This window comes from Diadema setosum, chromosome 17 (assembly GCF_964275005.1).
Source record: "Diadema setosum chromosome 17, eeDiaSeto1, whole genome shotgun sequence".
Classification (NCBI taxonomy): Eukaryota; Metazoa; Echinodermata; class Echinoidea; order Diadematoida; family Diadematidae; genus Diadema; species Diadema setosum.
The window spans coordinates 5881819-5903852 of NC_092701.1; the positions used below are offsets into that span (position 1 = coordinate 5881819).

General features: G+C 37.8%; 2 protein-coding genes across 2 annotated transcripts in view; both read right to left on the minus strand.

Annotated features, from left to right (window-relative positions):
• LOC140241071 (uncharacterized) overlaps window positions 1-8656 on the minus strand; it is a 47374-nt gene extending 38718 nt beyond the window's left edge. The window contains exons 1-3 of the mRNA XM_072320839.1: window positions 8524-8656; window positions 3513-4905; window positions 3302-3452 (exon numbers count right to left, since the gene is read on the minus strand). Coding sequence (XP_072176940.1) covers window positions 3302-3452; window positions 3513-4905; window positions 8524-8656 — 1677 coding nt within the window. The remainder of the gene's footprint in view (window positions 1-3301; window positions 3453-3512; window positions 4906-8523) is intronic.
• LOC140241124 (uncharacterized) overlaps window positions 1-16825 on the minus strand; it is an 81404-nt gene extending 64579 nt beyond the window's left edge. The window contains exons 1-2 of the mRNA XM_072320889.1: window positions 16477-16825; window positions 12094-12435 (exon numbers count right to left, since the gene is read on the minus strand). Coding sequence (XP_072176990.1) covers window positions 12094-12435; window positions 16477-16825 — 691 coding nt within the window. The remainder of the gene's footprint in view (window positions 1-12093; window positions 12436-16476) is intronic.
• Between the last annotated feature and the right edge of the window lie 5209 nt (window positions 16826-22034).

Consider the following 22034-nt stretch of genomic DNA (forward strand, 5'->3'; position numbering starts at 1 on the left):
CAACATGTAGATTGACCATCCATACACCGTTTGCACATCCTCAAAGTGAAAACATAGTTTTGGTAATGGCATGAGAACCCGTCTTGCACTATTTCGTATTTGGTAACAATATATCGAAAGAGTCTACCAAGAAACTCACTGGCTGACGTGACTTGCCATTATGATGAGTAGTTGTTTCGGAGTATTTTCTATTTTGTTTATATTATATCATATATATATATATATATATATATATATATATATATATATATAGCGAAAACTTTGAGAAAAGAAAATGGGTTTTCATCGGGATTCGAACCCGAGACCTCCGGAATACTAGACCGGTGCTCTACCGACTGAGCTATTGAAAGCCCTAGATCGGTGTTCGTCCCAAACCCTTAACTCTCTTTGCTCGTGTGGTCAGAAGCTATAGTGTGTGTATGTGTGCCACACACACACACACATTAACCTGACATAAACCCAAATGAACCCATCATTTGGGTTTATGTCAGGTTAATGTGTGTGTGTGTGGCACACATACACACACTATAGCTTCTGACCACACGAGCAAAGAGAGTTAAGGGTTTGGGACGAACACCGATCTAGGGCTTTCAATAGCTCAGTCGGTAGAGTACCGGTCTAGTAATCCGGAGGTCTCGGGTTCGAATCCCGATGAAAACCCATTTTCTTTTCTCAAAGTTTTCGCTATTTATTATTACAATTTTTTCTGGTCAGTTTTTCCTTCCTTGTTTCAATATATATATATATATATATATATATATATATATATATATATATATATATATTATATATACATACACATATTGAGAAAAGTGAATTTTACATAATTGAATAGATAAGCATTTTTGCCAGTTTTGACCTGAAGATGATCTTTGACCGTGTAAAAGGTCTAAATGTGGGAGCAGCATTACCAATAGGTATAGATATCTAGATTTGACTATGATACATATACATACTAAAATGAAAGAACAAAAAAATTGATCAAGAAACATTACCAGTATCGCACACACAAATAAACCTTGAATATTTTGCATTTTTGTGTGTAAATACGGAACAAGTGGGGGCGTCATCATCAAAATCAAAATACTTTTTTGCCTTTACCGTAATACACTTTCATGCCACATTTGAAGATGATCCGAAAAGAACTCCAGCCGATAGAGCGCTCACAAGAAAATTTCTGCGGCGGACGCAACGTCCGGGTGACAATTCCAAATCCATACTGTCCTCCGAACTCTGTTCGGGGATCCAATAATATTTATATCGATTCATTATAATTAAAGAACTGTATCATGAGAGAAAAAATAGTTTCGAGCCAAGGCAGGATGAAAAGGCACCTTGTGTTCGACTTACACTAATCGTAAACGCAGACACACGCTCAGAATTGTATCACCATTTTACGTATTAACCCAATTCGGAGTTAGCTTATGGGCACGTTGGTCCGAATGACCTTTCTTTTTTCTCAGTCTGTTAGGCACCAGTCATAATAAATAAACACGGATCAAGGATCTACACGACGATCCGGGGAGTTCCTGGATAGTTTCGACCACGCTCTTCCGGCATTGAACGTGTAGTTGCCGGGTGGGTCCGGCATGGTCCTTTTAAATGCCGTGTGTTACCGTGCGCACAGTCATCAATGCTCGTCGACGCTCCATCCAAACTATCCCGGACTGGAGCTTTAGACTGTACACACGGTATCAACACGGCAGCTACACGGATAAGGTCGGAAGAGCGTGGCGTATACACGGACCAACACGGCATCTTACACAAACCAACACAGTAGCTACACGAATCAAACAACAGCTACACGGCAGCCACACGGACCATCCCAGATTGCTGTTTGACCTCCAAAAGTTGCCGTGTTGGCCTCCTGGATGTCCAGGAATGTCCAAGGCATGAACACGGATGTCTTCAGTCACATAGACATCCCGGATCACCCCGGATCTGATCCGAGGTGATCCGGGGAGAGATCCGTGTTGACGCCTTGGACATCCATGAATGTCCGTGTGGATTCGGGGACATCCGGGAGGCCAACACGGCAAATCTTGGAGGTCAAAATCATCCTGCGTCATCCGGAGATTGCGGTGTTGGCAAAGCAATCCGCATACATGCCAAGTTCAAACAGTTTTTATGAGTGAGATTTTCATGACGCGTGCATGACTGTGTATGAGCGAGGGAGCGAAGTGACCGAGCGAGAGGAGGGTGTGGGAGGCGGGTGTCTTCCCTCCCAGGTTAGGAACTTTTCCAATATTTAGCTCTTACTGGTGCAAGCTGGTGCATACTTAAGTGATTATTTTTCACTTATTTTGAAAGACAAAAGGGAAATATGCCTTCAGTTGCAGCTCTTCCTTTAATCCTTTAAGCTATGCTCCCAATGCGTGAGAAAAATGGGTGTCATGCGTGAGATCGTGAGACAGACCCTAAATGCTTGAGTCTCACTGACAATGCGTGAGACTTGGTAGCTCTGAATCCGTGATGGTCCGTGTGGCTGCCGTGTAGCTGCCGTGTTGATCCCTGTAGATGTCGTGTTTGTCCGTGTAGACGCCGCGCTCTTCCGTCCTTATCCGTGTAGCTGAGCTACCGTGTTGATACCGTTTGTACAGTCTAAAGCTCCAGTCCAGGATAGTTTCGCCCTGGATAGAGCGTCGACGAGCTTGATGACTGTGCACATACACGGTATCACAAGGCATCTATACGGCATTTTCACGGCGTTTACCTGGACCATGCGGTGTAGATCCCCTTGAGGATCCGTGTTTATATGTGACTTGGGCCTTAGGGGCACTTCACTCATTTGACAGCGACATAATGCGTAAGCTTCACGAAACAATTTATAAAATTCATGGATCCTGTTCAAACAAAGGATGAACTTGCTCAGACCAGATGACTAGAATGATCCGTCAATTAAAACTTAAAAAAGCATCAATTTCATTATTTCTCATTTAACGCATTAACAATCTCTTTCTGTTGATATTGCCAAATACCACTTTTGCTGTCAGATGGATGTGCTGGCAAGCAGCATCTATAAGGATTACATGAATTATCATTACATCACAGATGCTCATCACCGTGAATTCAAATCGAACATGCTTATTTGTACGAATGACCTTTCTTCTGCTCATGCGCAAAATGTAACTGCGAGCTAGCTTATATTTCTATGGTTGTAATATCCAAGCTATGTCACTCATTGTCTGATTTCCAGACCCTTTGCCAACCGGACTCCGCGGGGATGTAGTTGCCCAATATCCTGTATAGCAAAATAGTACGAGTACATTAGAGGGTCTGGAAGCCAGACTATGTTACTCACCACTTGGTCACGGTGCATCATCAATACCACTCCTGATTTGGTATGTTCCGATGTATCTGAAAATAGTCTGTATTCTTTCCATCGTTTTCCCACTGCTGTGGTGGCATCTTCAGTATAACATTCAAATGCCACGTCAACGCAAAAATCACGTCTGTCATCATCACCATTCTCATCCACATGAAAACCATGGCGAGGAGGGTCAATCAGGAACCCACGGTCAGCACACTCTATCATACCATTGATGATATCAAGACCAAGTTCATTCCGTAGAGCTGAGGTAAAGTAGAGTAGATAGCGGAACTCTTCACAGCGATTCAGGATTGTCCTCTTCAGTTTGTTGTACTCGGAAGGATCACTGGTGAATAAGCTATCAATATATAACCCTGCAACATATTCTTGGAACAATTTGTGGGGAAACGAAACAACTGACACAACGAAGGATGGAATAAGAACTTTACGCCGACGCTCCCTACTGATAACATCTCTATCTATTGTTAAGACCCCGACTCTGCAGCATGTTTCCATGGCATCACGACAAACTCGGAATTGTTCTTCGGGAAATGATAGCTTTTTGTCCAACAGACCTTTCAGCGCTATCGAACTTATGTCTTCAATAGCCTTACTAGCATTGTTGAAATGTTTAACAACGTTCCGATTCTGTAAATTTTCACATACTTTTGATGCATAATGTTCTTTCAGAAAGGATATCATTTCTCCAAAGACTTTGGAGAAAGTTTGCAGCTTTTGCATTTCTTTTCGTCTCATTTCACTTACATTGTTCCACATGAGACAAATCATTGTACAATAGATCGGAAATGGGGCCATATACGACCGGATAACGTTATTTTCTTCTATGAAACTGATTAAGTTTTCTGCCAGAACGTCCTTCTCTGTAGCCCGATAATACTTCCTGATATAAGTTGATAAATTCTCCTTGTTAAATCCCTCCACGCTAAGTAAAGTGTAAGCTTCCGCAAGATTCTTTTCCTCCATGAATTCATTTGTTCTCCATGGTCGTGTGGTCACAATTACCTTGCATGACTTATGTTGCGTTAATCCTAGAATGCGAATGATGGCACTGCTTTTCTTTTCACTTAGTTTCCATTTAAATTCGTCGAACCCATCAAGCACAAAAAGAACTTTACTTGGATTTGTTGAGATGTAGTATTCTATCTCCTTCGTTGTTACTGCGTTTAAGTCAGAGAGATATCTCTTTACAATACTGCCGATACTTTTTTCGTTTGTGACATGTCGAAGCGGAATAAGGAGTAACATATCCAGATCCTGGAGAATTCTTCCTTGGCTCCAGTCCCAGGCAATTTTAGCACAGAGAGTTGTCTTGCCGACACCTCCTTCACCCTGAACAAGTAGGTGCTTTGAAAGTTGACTATTTCTATCGCTGGTCAACAGATCACTGTATGTTATCGGCGTCTTATGCATGCTACTTCTGTCTATTAGACTCAAATTAGTATATATTTCATCCAATTCGACACGTTCCATAAAGTTCAGTGGATCCACTGAGACCTTGCGTTGTGACAACCGGTAATAACTCTTTAGTTCGTCTTTACATTGCTGCACCTGTCCCTTTGTAAGCGTCGGTGGTCCTAAGGAAGAATCAACACAGTTAGATAGAAAATATCATCATAAATTACACATGTGAAACAAAATATTCATTTTATTATGATGTATTATATCTACTGTATATGTAGTCTCTGAAAGTTTGCTCGAAACAGCTTTCACTTTACGGTAGTCCTGACCTGCAATGGATATAGGTTTTCAGGCGGCGCAAATTTTTTAAAAATTTAAATCTGCGACGCTAACGCTAATACCACGCAACCTCTGGGGTAGGGCAATGTCTTTCGCAGGTGCATCACACCATTTTTACCCTAATTAGCATCGTCTCAGCGTTCGCATCGCAGATCTAAAGCTCAGGGGTGACGACGCAAAATGATTTGCTGGGACAGTATGACATTAGTGAAGGAACAGAAGACAACTGCACTATCTTTCACATTATTGATTTTTCTCCAAACTCCCTGAAAACCCAAACGCTTTCCCAATTTTGGCCCCTTTCCCCCAAGTAATGCAAGTATTTTGACACTTTATCATCACTGCAATACTTTCTTTCCAACATTCCTAAACGGACATCAACGTGACCTCAAACACATCCATTACATTAATATTCTTGTAATTGTCTTTCTCTACTCAATTTCCCAACCCTGACCAACTCCTATCTTTTAGACCAAAAAGTAACAAAATAAGATATTTTTTAAACTGCCCGTGTTCTTGATACTTCTTTCTACAATGGATCTGATACTTAGAAAAAAACAAACAGCTCGTCTCTTCTTTCAAACAAAAACACTAGACAAAATGCTAGAGGATTGGGTCTCGCTGACAGTCTCTGCGCTACTCCTTCATTCCAGGTCGAATTCTAACTCACATAAGGCCATCATCTCTGCGTGTGTGTCACTGTATAGTAACCTGGTGTACTACCATTCGCTCTAAATCCGAAATCACAAAATAAGGCGAAATATTTCAACCACTATGATGAGTAATATAAATATTTGTCTATTAATGACGAAGTTAAATTATTGCCACCGTATTGCCACCGTATTTTCTCTATAATCATCTGACAACATTTTGTCTTTTACTAGTTCGTCTAATTTTCATTGTGTATAATAATATTTCTTATTTGGTTTATGTCACTAACTATTACTATTCATTATTAGTAATTAATATTTTGTCTACTTTGTATTTGGTCTATATATTGGTTCCGATAGGTCTTACAAGGACATCTCACTGAGCGGCGAATGTTTGTGAGTGTAGCGAATTCTGCGGAATTTTTAAGGTTTCGTCAAGGTTTGCTAACAGTGGAAATCAAATTCGTAAACAGTTTTCTTAATTTGGAACAACATTTCAAATTTCTACCATCTGTGCTACCATTACTTCTTCTCTTATGTCGTTTGAAAATGGATTAGACAGAAGATTAATTTTCCTCCATTATTGTCCCCGCCGAACGAGTTCGAGCAGGGGACTATGAAACGGGCTCCGTACGTGTGTGTGTCCGTGTGTCCGTGTGTCCGTCCGTCCGTCTGTGCGTCCGTGTGTGATCAAAATGTTCAATTTGCTGCTTCTCTGTCATTTATGAGCCGATTTTGATTCTGCTTGCTTTATATGATAGCACTACATGGGAGCTTTGAAACTTCTACACAGAATTTCAGTTGTGACCTTTGACCTTGACCTTTGACCTATATTGTACATTTTGCTTCAAAATGCTACTCCTTCGCCATTTCTAACCCGATTTCGATTCCGTTTGCTTTATGTGATGGCACTAGGTGAGGGCTTCAAAACTTCTACACAGAATTTTGACCTTTGACTTTTTTACCTTTGACCTTGATTTTTGACCTATATTGTATATTGGCTACAAAATGCTACTCCTTCGCCATTTCTAACCCGATTTCGATTCCGTTTGCTTTATGTGATGGCACTAGGTGAGGGCTTCAAAACTTCTACACAGAATTTTGACCTTTGACTTCTTTGACCTTTGACCATGATTTTTGACCTGTATTGCACATTTTGCTACAAAATGCTACTCCTTCGCCATTTCTAACCCGATTTCAATTCTGTTTGCTTTATGTGATGGCACTAGGTGAGGGCTTCAAAACTTCTTCACAGAATTTTGACCTTTGACCTTGATTTTCGACCTGTATTGTACATTTTGCTACAAAATGCTACTCCTTCGCCATTTCTAACCAGATTTCAATTCCGTTTGCTTTATGTGATGGCACTAGGTGAGGGCTTCAAAACTTCTTCACAGAATTTTGACCTTTGACTTCTTTGACCTATGACCTTGATTTTTGACCTATATTGTACATTTTGCTACAAAATGCTACTCCTTCGCCATTTCTAACCCGATTTCGATTCCGTTTGCTTTATGTGATGGCATTAGGTGAGGGCTTTAAAACTTCTACACAGAATTTTGACCTTTGAGTTCTTTGACCTTTGACCTTGATTTTTGATCTGTATTGTACATTTTGCTACAAAATGCTACTCCTTCGCCATTTCTAACCCGATTTCAATTCCGTTTGCTTTATGTGCTGGCACTAGGTGAGGGCTTCAGAACTTCTACACAGAATTTTGACCTTTGACTTCTTTGACCTTTGACCTTGATTTTTGACCTGTATTGTACATTTGCTACAAAATGCTACTTCCGGCGGGGACATATATTACGCACCGCGTAATTTCTACTTTTCCTTGTCTATTTTGTCTTTCTTTATCTATGGAGGGTTTCAAAGACATTTTGGAGATCATAAGGTGATTTTTGCAAATTGATTTGCATTTATTAATGTGTTGAATCTGTCTTTTGTTTCATTGTTAAATGAAAGAGTATACGCTTGAATAACAACTTGTCAACTAGGTCAATATTGAGTTTTTCATATTTTCTGAAAGAACTACCCTTCTTCTACGTTATTCTTAAATTTGGGATCATAAAATGAATGGGAAAGTGCCTTTTCAGCAGTTTTTCTACAACTCACTTTTGTAAAATAGTGAGATCAGGTATGTCTTTGAGGCCCCTTTTCATTTCTTGATAACCCTTTGCACACTCTTCACTTTCAAGTCTGATAACTTTGAAGGGATAAGGCTACTGCTTTGAAAGTTGGCAATAATCATGGTCAGGATGTGATAATAGATCATGATCAACTTCAACTTAATCAAATAATCTCTTCTTTGTTGTTGCCCCAGTGGTTAACGTCCTGTTTTGTTTTGTTTTTGGTCCCATTCATCGCACAGCTAGCACGGTTTGGTAAATATTAAGTGCTTGAATAGACAGACAGACCCTATACTTCAGAGCCTCTTTTCTTGGTTCACACTTTTCCAGAGTGCATGCTATCTTTCCAATATTTAGATTTTGATTTTAATTAAGTAATACATCATCTTAAAGCTTAGAGTCTGCTCTTTCAGAATCTGCCCTTAACTAAAAATCCATGTCTGGCGACTTTTTGTTTGTGGTGCAGGGTCACAGACACACACACACGCACGCACACACACACACACACACATATATGTATATATATATATATATATATATATATATATATGTATATATATATAAACATATGCATATGAAATGTTGAGAATGTCATACAGGGTTTCTGTGTTAATGAACAGCAAGAAATAAGCATTCACTGGGGATAAGATTATAATAAATAAAATGCTTCTCATACTCGTTATTAGTTCTTCCACTTCTTCACCAAGTCGCTCTTGTTGCTGGCGTGGTCTCCGCCAGCAGATGTTGAGGACACATCCTGGGAAACATAACATCAGCAACGTCAGCAGCATGAATACTATACAAATCATGTTAACCAATGCATTTGTATCACAATATACAGTATAATATAGAGAGTAAATATTCGCTTGTTAATATTAATGTTATCATATAACTATCTTTCCTATTCCCAAGCATTATAGAGCTTATGGGACTTAAATCACTAGAAGAAAGGCGTCAGTATATGTTGCTAGAGTTTGTTCGTAATGTTTTCAAATCAAATACGTCAAATCACTGGTTTTAGCCTTCGAATCCCACTAGGAGTTTAAGAAACAATCAATTGGGTCCTGAGCAAAAGTACAAAGCTAATTGCTATTAAATGAAGTTTACCAGCATATCATTGAATTAAACCATGTTGTCTATACTTAAAATGTCCTACTTCTTATAATCGTGAAATTATAATCTTTCTTCGTTTGATGTGTGACTTTAAGTTTTACAAGTGTTGAATTGAAACTTATGATCATTGTAGGGGTATATCTGAAGACATGTAGGCGTCATGTGTATGTGTGTTTCTTTCTTCTCCTTTTTTTCTGTGACTGTGTGTGTGTGCGCGCGCGAGCGATTGATTCTACATTGATGTCTATGATTGTTATCTTTTTAAGTGGGTAATTGTCCTTCAATTTGCGTTTTGATAACATCTTATCTGTTCGGTATGTCTTATTTGTCATAGTTAAAAAGTTGCATTTCCATATGTATCATCTTTGTTATATTGTTTTACAATGTAATGGATTGATGATTAGTCTTCAGCCTACATTCCTCGTTTGTTTGCTTGTTTTTTTTTTTTTAATAAACCATTAATAGTCAATTAATTCCAATCTTTAAAAATTAGAATTGGACCATTCTAACACACTGATTAAAATGAGAGATAGTAAGGAGATAGAATTTCGTAAATGAAGAGAGAGAAAAACAAAGTATGGATACGGAACTCTGCAAAAGCATTCAAGAAAACATGCATTTTTCGGTGAGAGAAGCGCATGTCAAATAATTTCAACAGTAAGTAGAGAAAAGATTACTCTCCAGGATAAGACAAACTTAACCACTAAAATTTGAGTCGTCATCAGAAAAAGACATTGGTCCATTGAGGGCCGGTACCAGTGCTACACTCCTAGGAAGGTCTGCAGTCAATCCGCAGATTTTCCTAGGAATGTCCCAGGTCAAGCTGATTCACACACTTTTTTTTTCAGAATTTGCTTCCGCAATCCTTTCTAGTCTTATCGGGGCTCTAGTGAATGTCTCGACAATGTCATCACAAGTTGCTCAATGTGTCAAGAAGATTTATAAAATTGTCTCGATTAAAATTTGGTGAGGAATAATATGTATAGACAGACGGTGAACAGACTCTTTCAAGAACATGCGGAGAGATTGCCGAATGAACCAGAAATTACTATATGCTTTCCGCGTCTTATCCGCATCCTAAGTAGACGCCAGGTTTTAAAGGTGCTCTATTTCTGCTTTGTTTCAAAAGTTGCTAAATCTGCCAACAACCGATCAGAACCTGAGTGCATACTTGACTGCACTTTGAATCTAGAGTAAGGTCATGCTGACTAGCTTTCCTCATTGATTGCGTCACTTTTCAGATTGCCAAAATATTCCTTATTGCTATGATATGCTTCGTGCAATGCATACACATTCTTTGGAGAGATGGAGATGGCAACAGGTGGATGTGTGAAGATAACGAATCATCCCCTCAAATTACAGAAAGTCACAAATACTAAAAAAAAAGTACTAAAAAGAAACGGTATTCTACAAGTCATTCCTCACCTTGATGATTTTTTTTAATCCAACAGGTACTAAATCTACAGCAGTGTAGATAACTAATTTGTAGCTATCTTATAAATCTTTACGTACATTTATTGAAAATCATAATCTTATTGTTCATTTTCTCCGGTAGGAAGTTTTCCGATAGATTATTTAAAACCTCATAATTGTGATTGTAATGTAATTTCTACATCATTACCATTTTGACTGATTTTATGGTGAGTTTGTAACAAAATTGTAACCAAAAAACAACATTTATAAGCATCATACTACATGATATAACTCTCTTCATTTGGGAGTTCATTGGTTATTAGAATCGTAGTCTTATACGCATTTTCGAGTTACACACTGTATGCTATAAGGCAGACCAACTGCCATTCACTCCAATGTAGTCAAGAAGAAATACCCCATGCAGCTGGAAATATATATATATATATATATATATATATATATATACATATACATATACATATATCAAAATTATCCACATCTTTTCGCAACAAGCAGTCCAGGTGGAATTTTTGAAGATACTCACCGACAAATAGAAATAAGATGGCCAAGACAACAGGTACACCAATACTTAATCCAACGATGAAATTTGAATTACGACGTTTTTCTGAAATTTTGTGAAAAGAAAAAAAGGAAGCTTAACCATGTTTGATATTCATTACAAGATTCAGAAGACGGTAAAAATGTAGACAATGTACCCTAAGTATTTATGACATTTATACTTTTAAGTTAGTGACAAGAAGTGGTTGATTACATGACTGGAACTGTTGCAAGATAATGTATGTATATGTATAATAAAACATGTCTGGCAAAATATATCACTCAGAGAAAATACTACAAAAAAAGACTGAAATAATTTCTCTTTAAGTCTTATGATGTAATAGAGAGGTAGTTTTTCTGAGGTATGTAGGTTTTATTTTGTAAGCACGACGTCGCGTCTTTCGCGGCGCATTCCATATCATATCCCATGTTTATATCATTGCGAACTGGTATACCTTTATACGTGCCTTCACAGAACAGATAAGTTCCGCTATCAGCATTTCCTTACGTCACTTTCTAGGTCGCTGTAAACGCCGTATCTATGGCTAATAGTCTCTGTGGGCTTGATCTTTAATGTATCGATTGCTCTAGGCTTTTTGATTTTAGTTGTCTCATCTCTTTCCTCCTATTTCTGTTTCCCCTTTCTTCTTTTTTCCTCCTTCTTTTCTCATTTCCCACACACTTGTAGTTTTAAGCTTTTCACCATTTGTTTCCCTTTCCCTGTGAGGTGCCCGCATAGCACAAGCACAGTTTTTTGAATGGGTACCTCCATTTTTTTTACAGAATATTTGAATATGTTTGTTTGAAAAATGCCTCACTTTGTAATGACTACTGACATGTACATGTTATTCCTTGCTACCTATTATGCATCACTCCTTAAAATGCATGTCGAATTTATACTTTTGTACATTCTGTTTAAAGAAGTGAAAATAAAACCTTTGAGTTCAATCGAATTGAATTGAAATGTTAATATTGTTTTGGGGACATTAATCGATGTTTCTTGTATTCGCACGCATCATTGGACACTAGCGTTTTGTGTGATATTATACCGAATCAACTTAACTTTCCCTGAGACAAATAAGGAACAAACACTTGTTAGAGTATCGTTACTCACTTATCCGTTATGATTAAGAAACACAAAACTGACAACGATTCACAAAACCTGGTAAAGGTTGGATGGTGATTCCTACGGTCGACGTTCCATTCAACGAGTCACCGGTAGCCGTGCATATGAAGGTTTGCTCAATCCCACGTTTGGCTGAAACTGTGATTGTCTCGAACCTCTCGTATGTGTCGTCAGATAGTGTTGTCTGATGTGAAACAACTAAATTCAGTCTCTCCCCCGACTCCTTGGTCCATAACATGGAAATGTTCGGCTTAAATCCACTAACGACACACGTAAGGTTAAAGGAAGGAGTGTTGGAGGGAGTTTGATATGTGCATCGGCTCTGATGGGACTGACTCGTATCGTCGCATTCTTCGATCGCATGCTTTGACGCCATCGCTGAGGATACATAAAAACATAAAAGGAGTCATATATTTGCATTTTCGATAATTTCTTTCCCTTGTAAATAAATCATTTAAATGGATTTTATTTCTTTGAATGAAAGTGAGTGGGAGTCAATTCAAGTCCATCCAACATCAATTTATGTCGTACTTCTCGCATATCAATATTGCATCAAAACATAACAGCACAAGTTCTTTTTCCTTGTCAACAATTACAAAATAGAATGCATACATGATAATAACACAGTAATTATGATAATAACAGGACAAGAACAAAATGGGGTTCTTTAGACAAAAAGAAATATTATGGGACCTATATACGTGAAAGCAAGTTTGTTTGGCTGTAAGCCCCGAATAATAAGTTTCTGTGAAAGAGAAACGGAGTATGAATACAGGTTCAGACCAGAGGGGAGGGGGGGGGGGGGAGGGGGGGGGGGAGAGAGAACTGGGCGATGTCCATTTGTAAATCCATTATTTTGAATACCTTTTATGTATTTTTGCCATGATCAAGCTTGAAGTACACTCTCAGGATACATTGTATTTACTCAGAGCATTAAAGCTTTTTGTATAGAAGATTTTCTCAAAATTGAAACATTCTTCAATTCTGGACTTCTGGTCACCAATGGGGGCCCTACGGTGGGCCATGGTGTTTGTTCAAAAATAATCATAGTAGCTATAATAATTGCCAGTTTAGTGACAATTTGACCATGCCTTTTCAAGAACATGAAAATGCGTAAAATGGGCACAAATCCTCCCTCCCTCATCTCCAAGTGGTGCACCGCAGATCCGCAATGAAAAGTAAACATACAAACAAACTTGAAACCACAGTCACTAATGAGGAAATTGCACTCGGTCCAATCCTACTTTACTTTACACCTTTTGGTTATATCTCAAATGCTCTAATCTGTTTCATCTATAACCAGTTCTCCGAACAACATTTCACTCTATCTACAACGTGACCTGATTCGTGTTATTACCAGTTAAGTTTTGCCCATTTTATTTAATCCAGTTGGTCTATTCATACCAATTAGTTTATTTAAAAGATTGTCTCATCATTTCCCAGTGTAATGTCCGATTCGTATATTCCCCATTAGTACTAATGTTCATTTTGTATAATCATTTTTACGTTCAATAAGCCCTTACACTACATCCACTTGACTAGCTATATATAGCCATCAACATATGCCATGTATCACCATTTCGGCACAGTTTCATTAGGTCTTATAACCAATTATCCTACTTGGGATATCAAACAGTATCCCACACGGCCAATTTGGTCTATGAAAAAAAAAAATAATGGATACCTATAGCCTATTGCAAAATGGTCAAATGACCACTGGTAGTCTAATGCACACTTTGCCTGAAATTATGATTTTTGTCTAGTTGAGTGTTAGCAGCAATCATCCGCGGCCGAGTGTGTACTGCAGGTTTCAGGTTTTCGACATTTTTTGAAGAGGTAATTTTTTTTTTTTGAGATAATGAGAAACCTCAGGTGTTAGTTTCTTGAAATTGTCTCCCTCTACAAATAAACAAATGAACTATCTTAACACGTTTCATTGATTTGTAGAGGGAGACAATTTGAAGGAACTCACACCTGAAACTTCACCCCTTTTAATAATATCTTTCTTTCATTCAATGAGAAACCTCTAAGTGAAATATGAAAGAGCGCGAAATTTTAAAGGGAATTCAAAGTTTATTTGATGACATTTGGTTTTTAAATGGCTGCGAAATATGACCCAAAAAAAATCGTTCCTAGTTAAAGGTCGGACCTTCATGGATTTGTAGCTAAGACCGCATGGGAACCATGCATCCTTTCAAGGTATTCATGATAGCGTATAATGTTGGCAACAGTTGCATGCAGATTAACTGCAATGCGAAATCCAGCTATAGGCTTAATCTAGGCTTTTCTTTTAAACTGTTACCTAAGCTCTTCCAGATTCTGGGTCTTCTATAGTAAACAGATGTATTTTGATGATCTACATCCCCCCTCCACACACACACACACATATATACACACACACACACTCACACACACACACACACACACACAGAAGCACATACTTTGCAGGGCCCCTTTGTAAATCAGTTTTGTTTTTAAACTGAAAGAGCTACCCTGTGAAAATAAGACGGAATGAATGAATAAAGTGAATAAATAAATAAATAAACTAGTGAAGCATTCCGAGAGCGCAGACCTCCGCCAACACTACTGGCCAAGCAGCTCATTCACACCACTGACTTTGTTCTTCCATAGAGATCAGTGATTTCCACCCATGGTCGTATGCATGCTGAAAACCGCCCGATTTCCCGATTATAGAAACCTTTTGTTACGTCATCAATACCAGCTGCACGGCGCGCCTCGTCCTGTTCTATAACGTCCAAAAGGTTTTCTGCAGGTTCTTAAAAATTCCGAAAGGTTTGTTGTTGTTGTTGTTGTTGTTGAACGTTAAAGATACGTTTTATATACCGTCCATTTGACACGTTTTAAATATGTCGAAAACCTTCCACAAAAAGACGTTCGGAAAACGTTTTGACAAAACGTCCAAATAACGAGCCTCGTTCAGAAAACGTCCAAATGTTAGTTGGGAATTGCCCTAGGGGGAATTGTCCAGGGGGGGGGGGTAACTATCCGGGTGCTAGTTATCCGGAAGGGTAGTTTTCCAGGGGGTAGTGCTCTTAGAACCCCACTGACACCACACACCACAAGTATACCCCAAACACCCTAAAAGCCCTTGAAAAAGACTGGTAACTCGGTCGAGAACTCGGGAGAATAAAGGCTAAGCGAACATTATACTGTAACGCAGTCATTCCACCGTCACACCTATTAAATATATATAATATATGGGTCTAGGGCAATTATCCCCTGGGCAAAATCCATGGACCCGTCCCCTGGCCCTTATCATAATCCTAACCCAAACTCCTATCCCGGAACCTAACCCTTACCCTATAATCTTTACTCTACTAAACCTTACCACTAACCAGTATTTAGTCGAGGGGTAATTGCCCTCTGTGGGTAATTGCCCGGATACGATTGCACGTATATAAATGAATGACAGCAATAGGTTTCTGCTCGGAGTCCAAGAAAGTATTGATTCACAACCGTAGTTCACATAATATGCGCGCATTTTGTTATGGCCGCGCTATACCACTGACGACGCATCTTTCATCTTGATTTATATCTGCTTTAAAATAAGATCTGCCATTGACTTGACAAATCGCTATGGGCGAAAATTTGTCAGAACTATGTCTCTCACGGAGTTTTCATATGAACTTCTGTTGTGAATCCATATATAATAACATTATATATATTTATAAACATTTGCCTATGCATGTATTTGCGTCTCTCCTATAGTATGTAAATTAGATTGTGTATCTTTTACGTAGTGGTTTCGGTTCGAATTTTGATAATTATATACCAATTGTTGTAATTGCCCTGACTGACTGGAAAAAGAAAGCTTTCTGGCTGACGATAACACCAAGAATTAATAAAAATGAATGGACACATGGACACACACACACACACACACACACACACACACACACACACACACACATACATAATTTAGCCTATATTATTATCATCTGAATGACGACCGCTGTTGGAGATCAACGAGAATGACAAGATAACTGCACAGTGGGTATAGTTTACGACTGCCTGGAGTGCTGCAGGTCACTGTTCCAACAAATGAAGGACTGGTTCCTTTATTTTTCACATTAGTTATTAACACATACATAAAAGCGTCATCAACTAGACTTTATTGCGAGGAAATTACAGCGAATTCTGTGTTTACCATAGGATAAGTGCATTGCTTTTGTCAATAAAAATACAAAATTACTGAATAAATGATATGAAAGAAGAAAAACAATGATATATATTGATGATGATGATGATGATGATTACAAAATGTAAAACACAAAATAGACATAATATTAGTTTCACGTGTTAAACAGCTCTGCATTCACGAAATTGACACCAGGAGTGATTATTCAAAATGTCGCCCTGTCCACGTGTCATGGTGACATTACTGGATAGAATACTTACAGCTAACCGTCGTTAGGACAGAATTCTCGAAACGCTCTAAATTATTCAGCACAACTTCACAATGGTAGAGACCCTCATCTGCCACCTTCAAGTCCGTGATGACGAGGCTGAAGTTCCTCTCGATGTAGAACCGTTCATCCCTGCTTTCAAAGTCCCCATTGTAGAAAGTAGCCTTGGTCGTCCTAGGCTGTTGATGTAAGGTGCTCTCCTTGTCCCAGTACACAGCGAGAGGCTCCTCCGGAATGATACATGGCAGTCGGATATCTTCCCCTTTCCATCCCTGAACGTTGGGGACAGTGCCTACCAATGGATATAGACAATTAAATGCGTATGAGTAGTATAAATCCATGTACTAAAAGCAAGCCCGTGTTATCGCAGGCATGCATGCAGGTACATGTACTAACTTGTTCACAGAGTAACCTCTTTGTTAGTAATATGTATGCTTAAGTAATGATGCCAAGCCACAAAGTCGCTGTTGTGAACAGCACAGAACACCAACATGTATCAAAAAGCGATTTATTCCAGGTGCTCTTTTTTGTCTTTCTTTTTGTATTACTTTTTATTTTCAGTCATTTACCCTTCTCAAACGTACACCAATGAATAGTGCATTTTACTTACTTCAGATGGCGATGCCATCGTAAATATTCAGGAATTTTGATAGTTTCAGTTTCAGTTTCAGTTTATTTCCACAAGTTCAGGTAAAAACATATAAATACACAATCAATCAGTTCTAACACATACATATACAAACCAAATATTGTTTTGGATAAGTACATAATCACAGCTAAAAGTTAAAAAGTGTGTGTTCAAAATTGACATAACAATTAAAATAAATGGTGGAGGAAATCAGCAGTAGGCCATTGGCCTGTCGAGGCTGATCCCATGAGCAAATATACAATATTAAAACTTTATGTCGTTATACTCTGTTAAATAAGTCATGAGTCGCATAAAAAAGAACTGGATTTGCAATAAATAGGGACAGAAAGAAAAAAAAAAACACATCCACAAGAGTGGCGATAATATGAATATAATTATACATAAATGTATATGTTGTTTTAATGGGCATCATGATTGAGTGTATAAGTCCAGTACACGCTAGACTAACGAACAAACAAGACACAAGACAAGCACTTGAGATAAGACACACCAAAGTGCAAGGAAGAACACTACAGATGCAACAATACAAAGAACATCGGGACGGGTGTTGAGGGATTAAGAGAAAAAAGAAGAAGACTGGGAGAGTGGAAGGATATAATTATGGTAGAGTCACAGGAAATGACTTTAATTTGTGAGCATACTGAATACATAAATCCATCTCTTGTGTAAGATTGTCACATAAATGGAAATTGATTGAGCACAGATCGCTTTTGCATTTATGAATCATTGCTTGTTTGTATTTATTGTTTTCACTGTTATCATGAACGAACACTGGCCTTGATCATTAAAGTCACAGAGGATGGTGTGGAAGTTCCTGTGACAACGAACCTACAATAAATGCACGAACCCAGCAGGTCAAATGTCGCAGGAGCATGCAATAATTCATTCTCCAGTGGTCATTTCTTTCATACACCACAGTATAACTTCTTTTTTTTTTGGGGGGGGGGGGGACGGGATCATGGATGAACAAGGGGATTGAACCTACCTTTACAATGTATTGCCCACACATCATGTGTCTTTTTCATTTCTTTTCGTTTATTCTATTACATTCCCCCCCCCAAAAAAAAAGAAGATATAATCATTACATAATTATGAATACACACAGTAACACAACAATGTGCTGAAACAAACAAACTGAACTGAGATACATTATTGTAAACTTCATGACAAATACCCAAAGTAAGTTGCTTGAAAAGAAGGGATTGTAACTTGTAGTCACCTCATAAAAGTTTCCAATTACAAAACTTACAACCAGGCAAATTGTTTAACAAAAAAAAAAAAGGAAAAGAAGAACACACATACAGACATATAAACAAACTGCTCTCATGTAACAGAAAAAAAAGACACCCTACTAGCTTGAAATGCATGACAGGAAGAGACTGTCCTCAGAATGGACAGAGAAACATTCCTTGGTAAAATTTCCATAGTATAGCTAAAAACCATGCACTTGCACCATGCACCATGTGTTTTTGAAATTTTATCGACAGTTGATTTGCTCTTATGCACTGAAGTAGTCCTATTGATCCAATATTTTGAATATTGAATAATACAACGGGATCAGAATTATATTTAAAAAACACACACACATTGGCCCGAATTCACAAAGGTGGTACAATTGGTTTCACGTACCACCTACGTGAATTCGGGCCATTAGTGTCATCCGCGAGTAATAAAAAAGAGAGAATACTCAATAAATTCCAGGTTAATACGATAACACACAAATGAAAGAGGTCCAATCCAGATCCTCGACGAAGGCCACAACTGCCGAATATTTCGCAAGCTATATATATTATATATATATATATATATACATATATATATATATATATATATATATATATATATGTAAACCCATTGATAAGTACAAATTACGATTACTATGGTCACTTCTGAACCACTCCAAGACCTTTCCTCGGATATTTATATAATATTGACTGGCCTCGAGGGAGATACTAGAAAATATTGCCCAGACTGAAAGAATATTGCCCGAGTCGAAGACGAGGGCAAAATTCTTTCAGTGCGGGCAATATCTATCTGGTATCTCCCTCAAGGCCAGTCAATATCATAATTATTACCTATTCCCTAGGTAAATTAAGAAAATATTTGAATACAGCTATACACTATGATATAGATCAAGCCACATTTGACTACCTGTTGATCATCACCAACATGTCGAATAATTGAAAAATTGTTCATCAATGTATATCATTCAACTCCAACTTCAAAGATACATATGTAGTTGTAACAGGCGAACTTCAAACATCTGAACGCTTTTACACTTTATTTTTGCTTCTGTTTCAATTTGGAGAGTTGTAATAACTGATGGTCACTGTGCAGTTAGTCATTGTTTGACGCGTCGTGCTGCTGGAACTAGTGGAAGTGGTCGACCTTGTATGAGTTGATTTATCGGCGTTCTTCTGCGGTGCGTGTAATCGACACGCAGCGACGTCCTTGAATGTTTTCTCTTCGTGGTCGATCGGAATGTTTATATGAGGTGGGAAGAGAAGGAGTGGAATCTCTCTTCCCACCTCCCTGTTTTACAGTGCACTCCCGTTATAACGAACACGCGGTTATAACAAAATTCTGGTTATAACGAAGTAAAAATTTGGGCTGCAATGTCATCCACTCTATGTATTTCTAGCGTTTATTTGTTCGGTTATAACAAAATTCCGATATGACGAAAGAATAACTGCCGGTCCCGAGGATTTCGTTATAACGAGAGCCCACTGTATATGTAAAACCCCGGATGCTCGTAATATGCTAGCTCTAATATCGCCCGCTGAACTCCCGACCCTGCAAAATAACAACTGTAATTGCCTCGAAAACTAAAAATATGAAAACTAATAATATGAAATAATTCATATACATGTAAAGGTATAACATGTCATGATAGATGATATCAAAGGCCTTGGCGAAGTCCAGTAAGACTCCAATGGTGTGATGGAGTTTATCAATGGCCTTTGAAACTTTGTCAAGAAAGGTAAGCAGTACATGAAAAGTATTATGTTTTTGCCGGAAGCCAAAACTGATACTCAGAAATGATTTCATGAATATCTTTTGAATGTTTTTTTTTTATAATTTTCAAATAAAGGAAAGTCGTGATATTCGCCCATGATTACAAATATTTTTTTCCGTATCCCATTTGTTTGTAGACTGCAATCACCTCCGAACTTTCATGGCTTCCGTTCATCATACGTACTTTATTGTTACATGGCACTGGCTATAATATCACTGATGTCTGCACAATGTCTAATACACTATAATAGAATGTGTATAGTCTATGAAAGTTAACATACCTGTCAGTTTCCTACTTTAACGGTACTATGTACCATTGGGGGTAGTGATTAAAAAAAAAAGAAGAAAAGGTTGGAGTTATCCCATTTGATGTATCACCACAAAACATCTAGCCATATCAAAATGTTGCAATAAAATCTAAAATATAAGGAGATAACACTATTTTTCTAAATAAACCATAACACTGTCATGACTGTAGACGGTTTATTTCAGAAAAAGAAATATTGTCACTACTGTTCTCTTTTCGTACATTTAACAATAATTAACAGTGATTATACTGATTAGCATTACCCTATTTTTTTCTGCAATCGTTGTTTGTATTCCTAACCCACATTTTAGAACTATTTCTAATCTCTAATGCTGGGTTTTCGTTTCAACTGCAAAATGTTTCCAGGTTAGCATGCCTGTACAGTGACCGGGCGATAGTTAACGGCCCCTTCAACGATCGCCCCGTTTAACATTAAACTGCACATTACTTGAATATGACACTATTCTCACGCAAATAATTTTCACACAATAATAGCTATATAATGTACTCTTAAATGAATCCCTAAAGAATTGGAACAATCATCCCCAGCATTCCCACTGATTCCCACTGATCAGTTACTAGCCATTCCCTTTAAGACAAAAGCTTATTTATCTGTAAAACATGTAATCTTAAATTACAAATTATTGGCAACCAATTTTTGTGCGTTATCATTCTTACAAATTTATTTTTCTGTAATCAATTTACTGTTCCCTCCTAATTGTTCGTGCATCTTTTGCACATGGCTCTTACTGCACATAATAATAATGATGATGATGATGATAATAATGATAATAATGCTAATAATGATAATAATGATAATAATAATGATAATAATGATAATGATAATTATGATATTAATAATAATAATTGTACTTTGAACCACATTGGCTCTCTGTAACATCCATCCCGATGTGGTTCAAAGTTCGATGAACTTTTCAATGGCAGTGACTACGATCTTTCCATGCAAACCAGGAAACTCATACAAACTAGAAGGCAATTGAGATAAGAAAAATGAAACATTTCATACAATTCCACCCTTTTTTATTTTCATCAAGCACAATCTCATGTGTCGTTACTAACCTTGGTGAAAAAGTGAGTGTGTGATGGGGATCTGATTGACCCTGCCTTCATACGCATTGAACAACTTCTGACGAGTTAGGACGTAATATTTTCATCCAATGACTTTTTTGTTTACATTTTATAACCAGTCAGAGAAGTTTAGATTCATAGTAACGCTGAAATTATTCATTTCGCGTTCCACACCAGACATGAATAAGCATACCCCCCCCAAAAAAAAACAACAACAACAACAACATTTGTGGATCGCTATTTTCCAAAATTGAAGTTATTTTCTGAAAGCTCGCGAAGTATACATGTATACGCATCGTTCCTTCTGATTATTGTACATATGTTGATGTATATAATTTATTTCGTATATTACATGAACCTTTTGTAAAAGTGTAGACAATATCATTTTATGATATGTATACTTTGCATTACGTTTTGATTTTCTTTGATTGGAAATAAACTATGATTGAACTTGAACTTGAACTTGAACAACAACAAATATCGTATACCC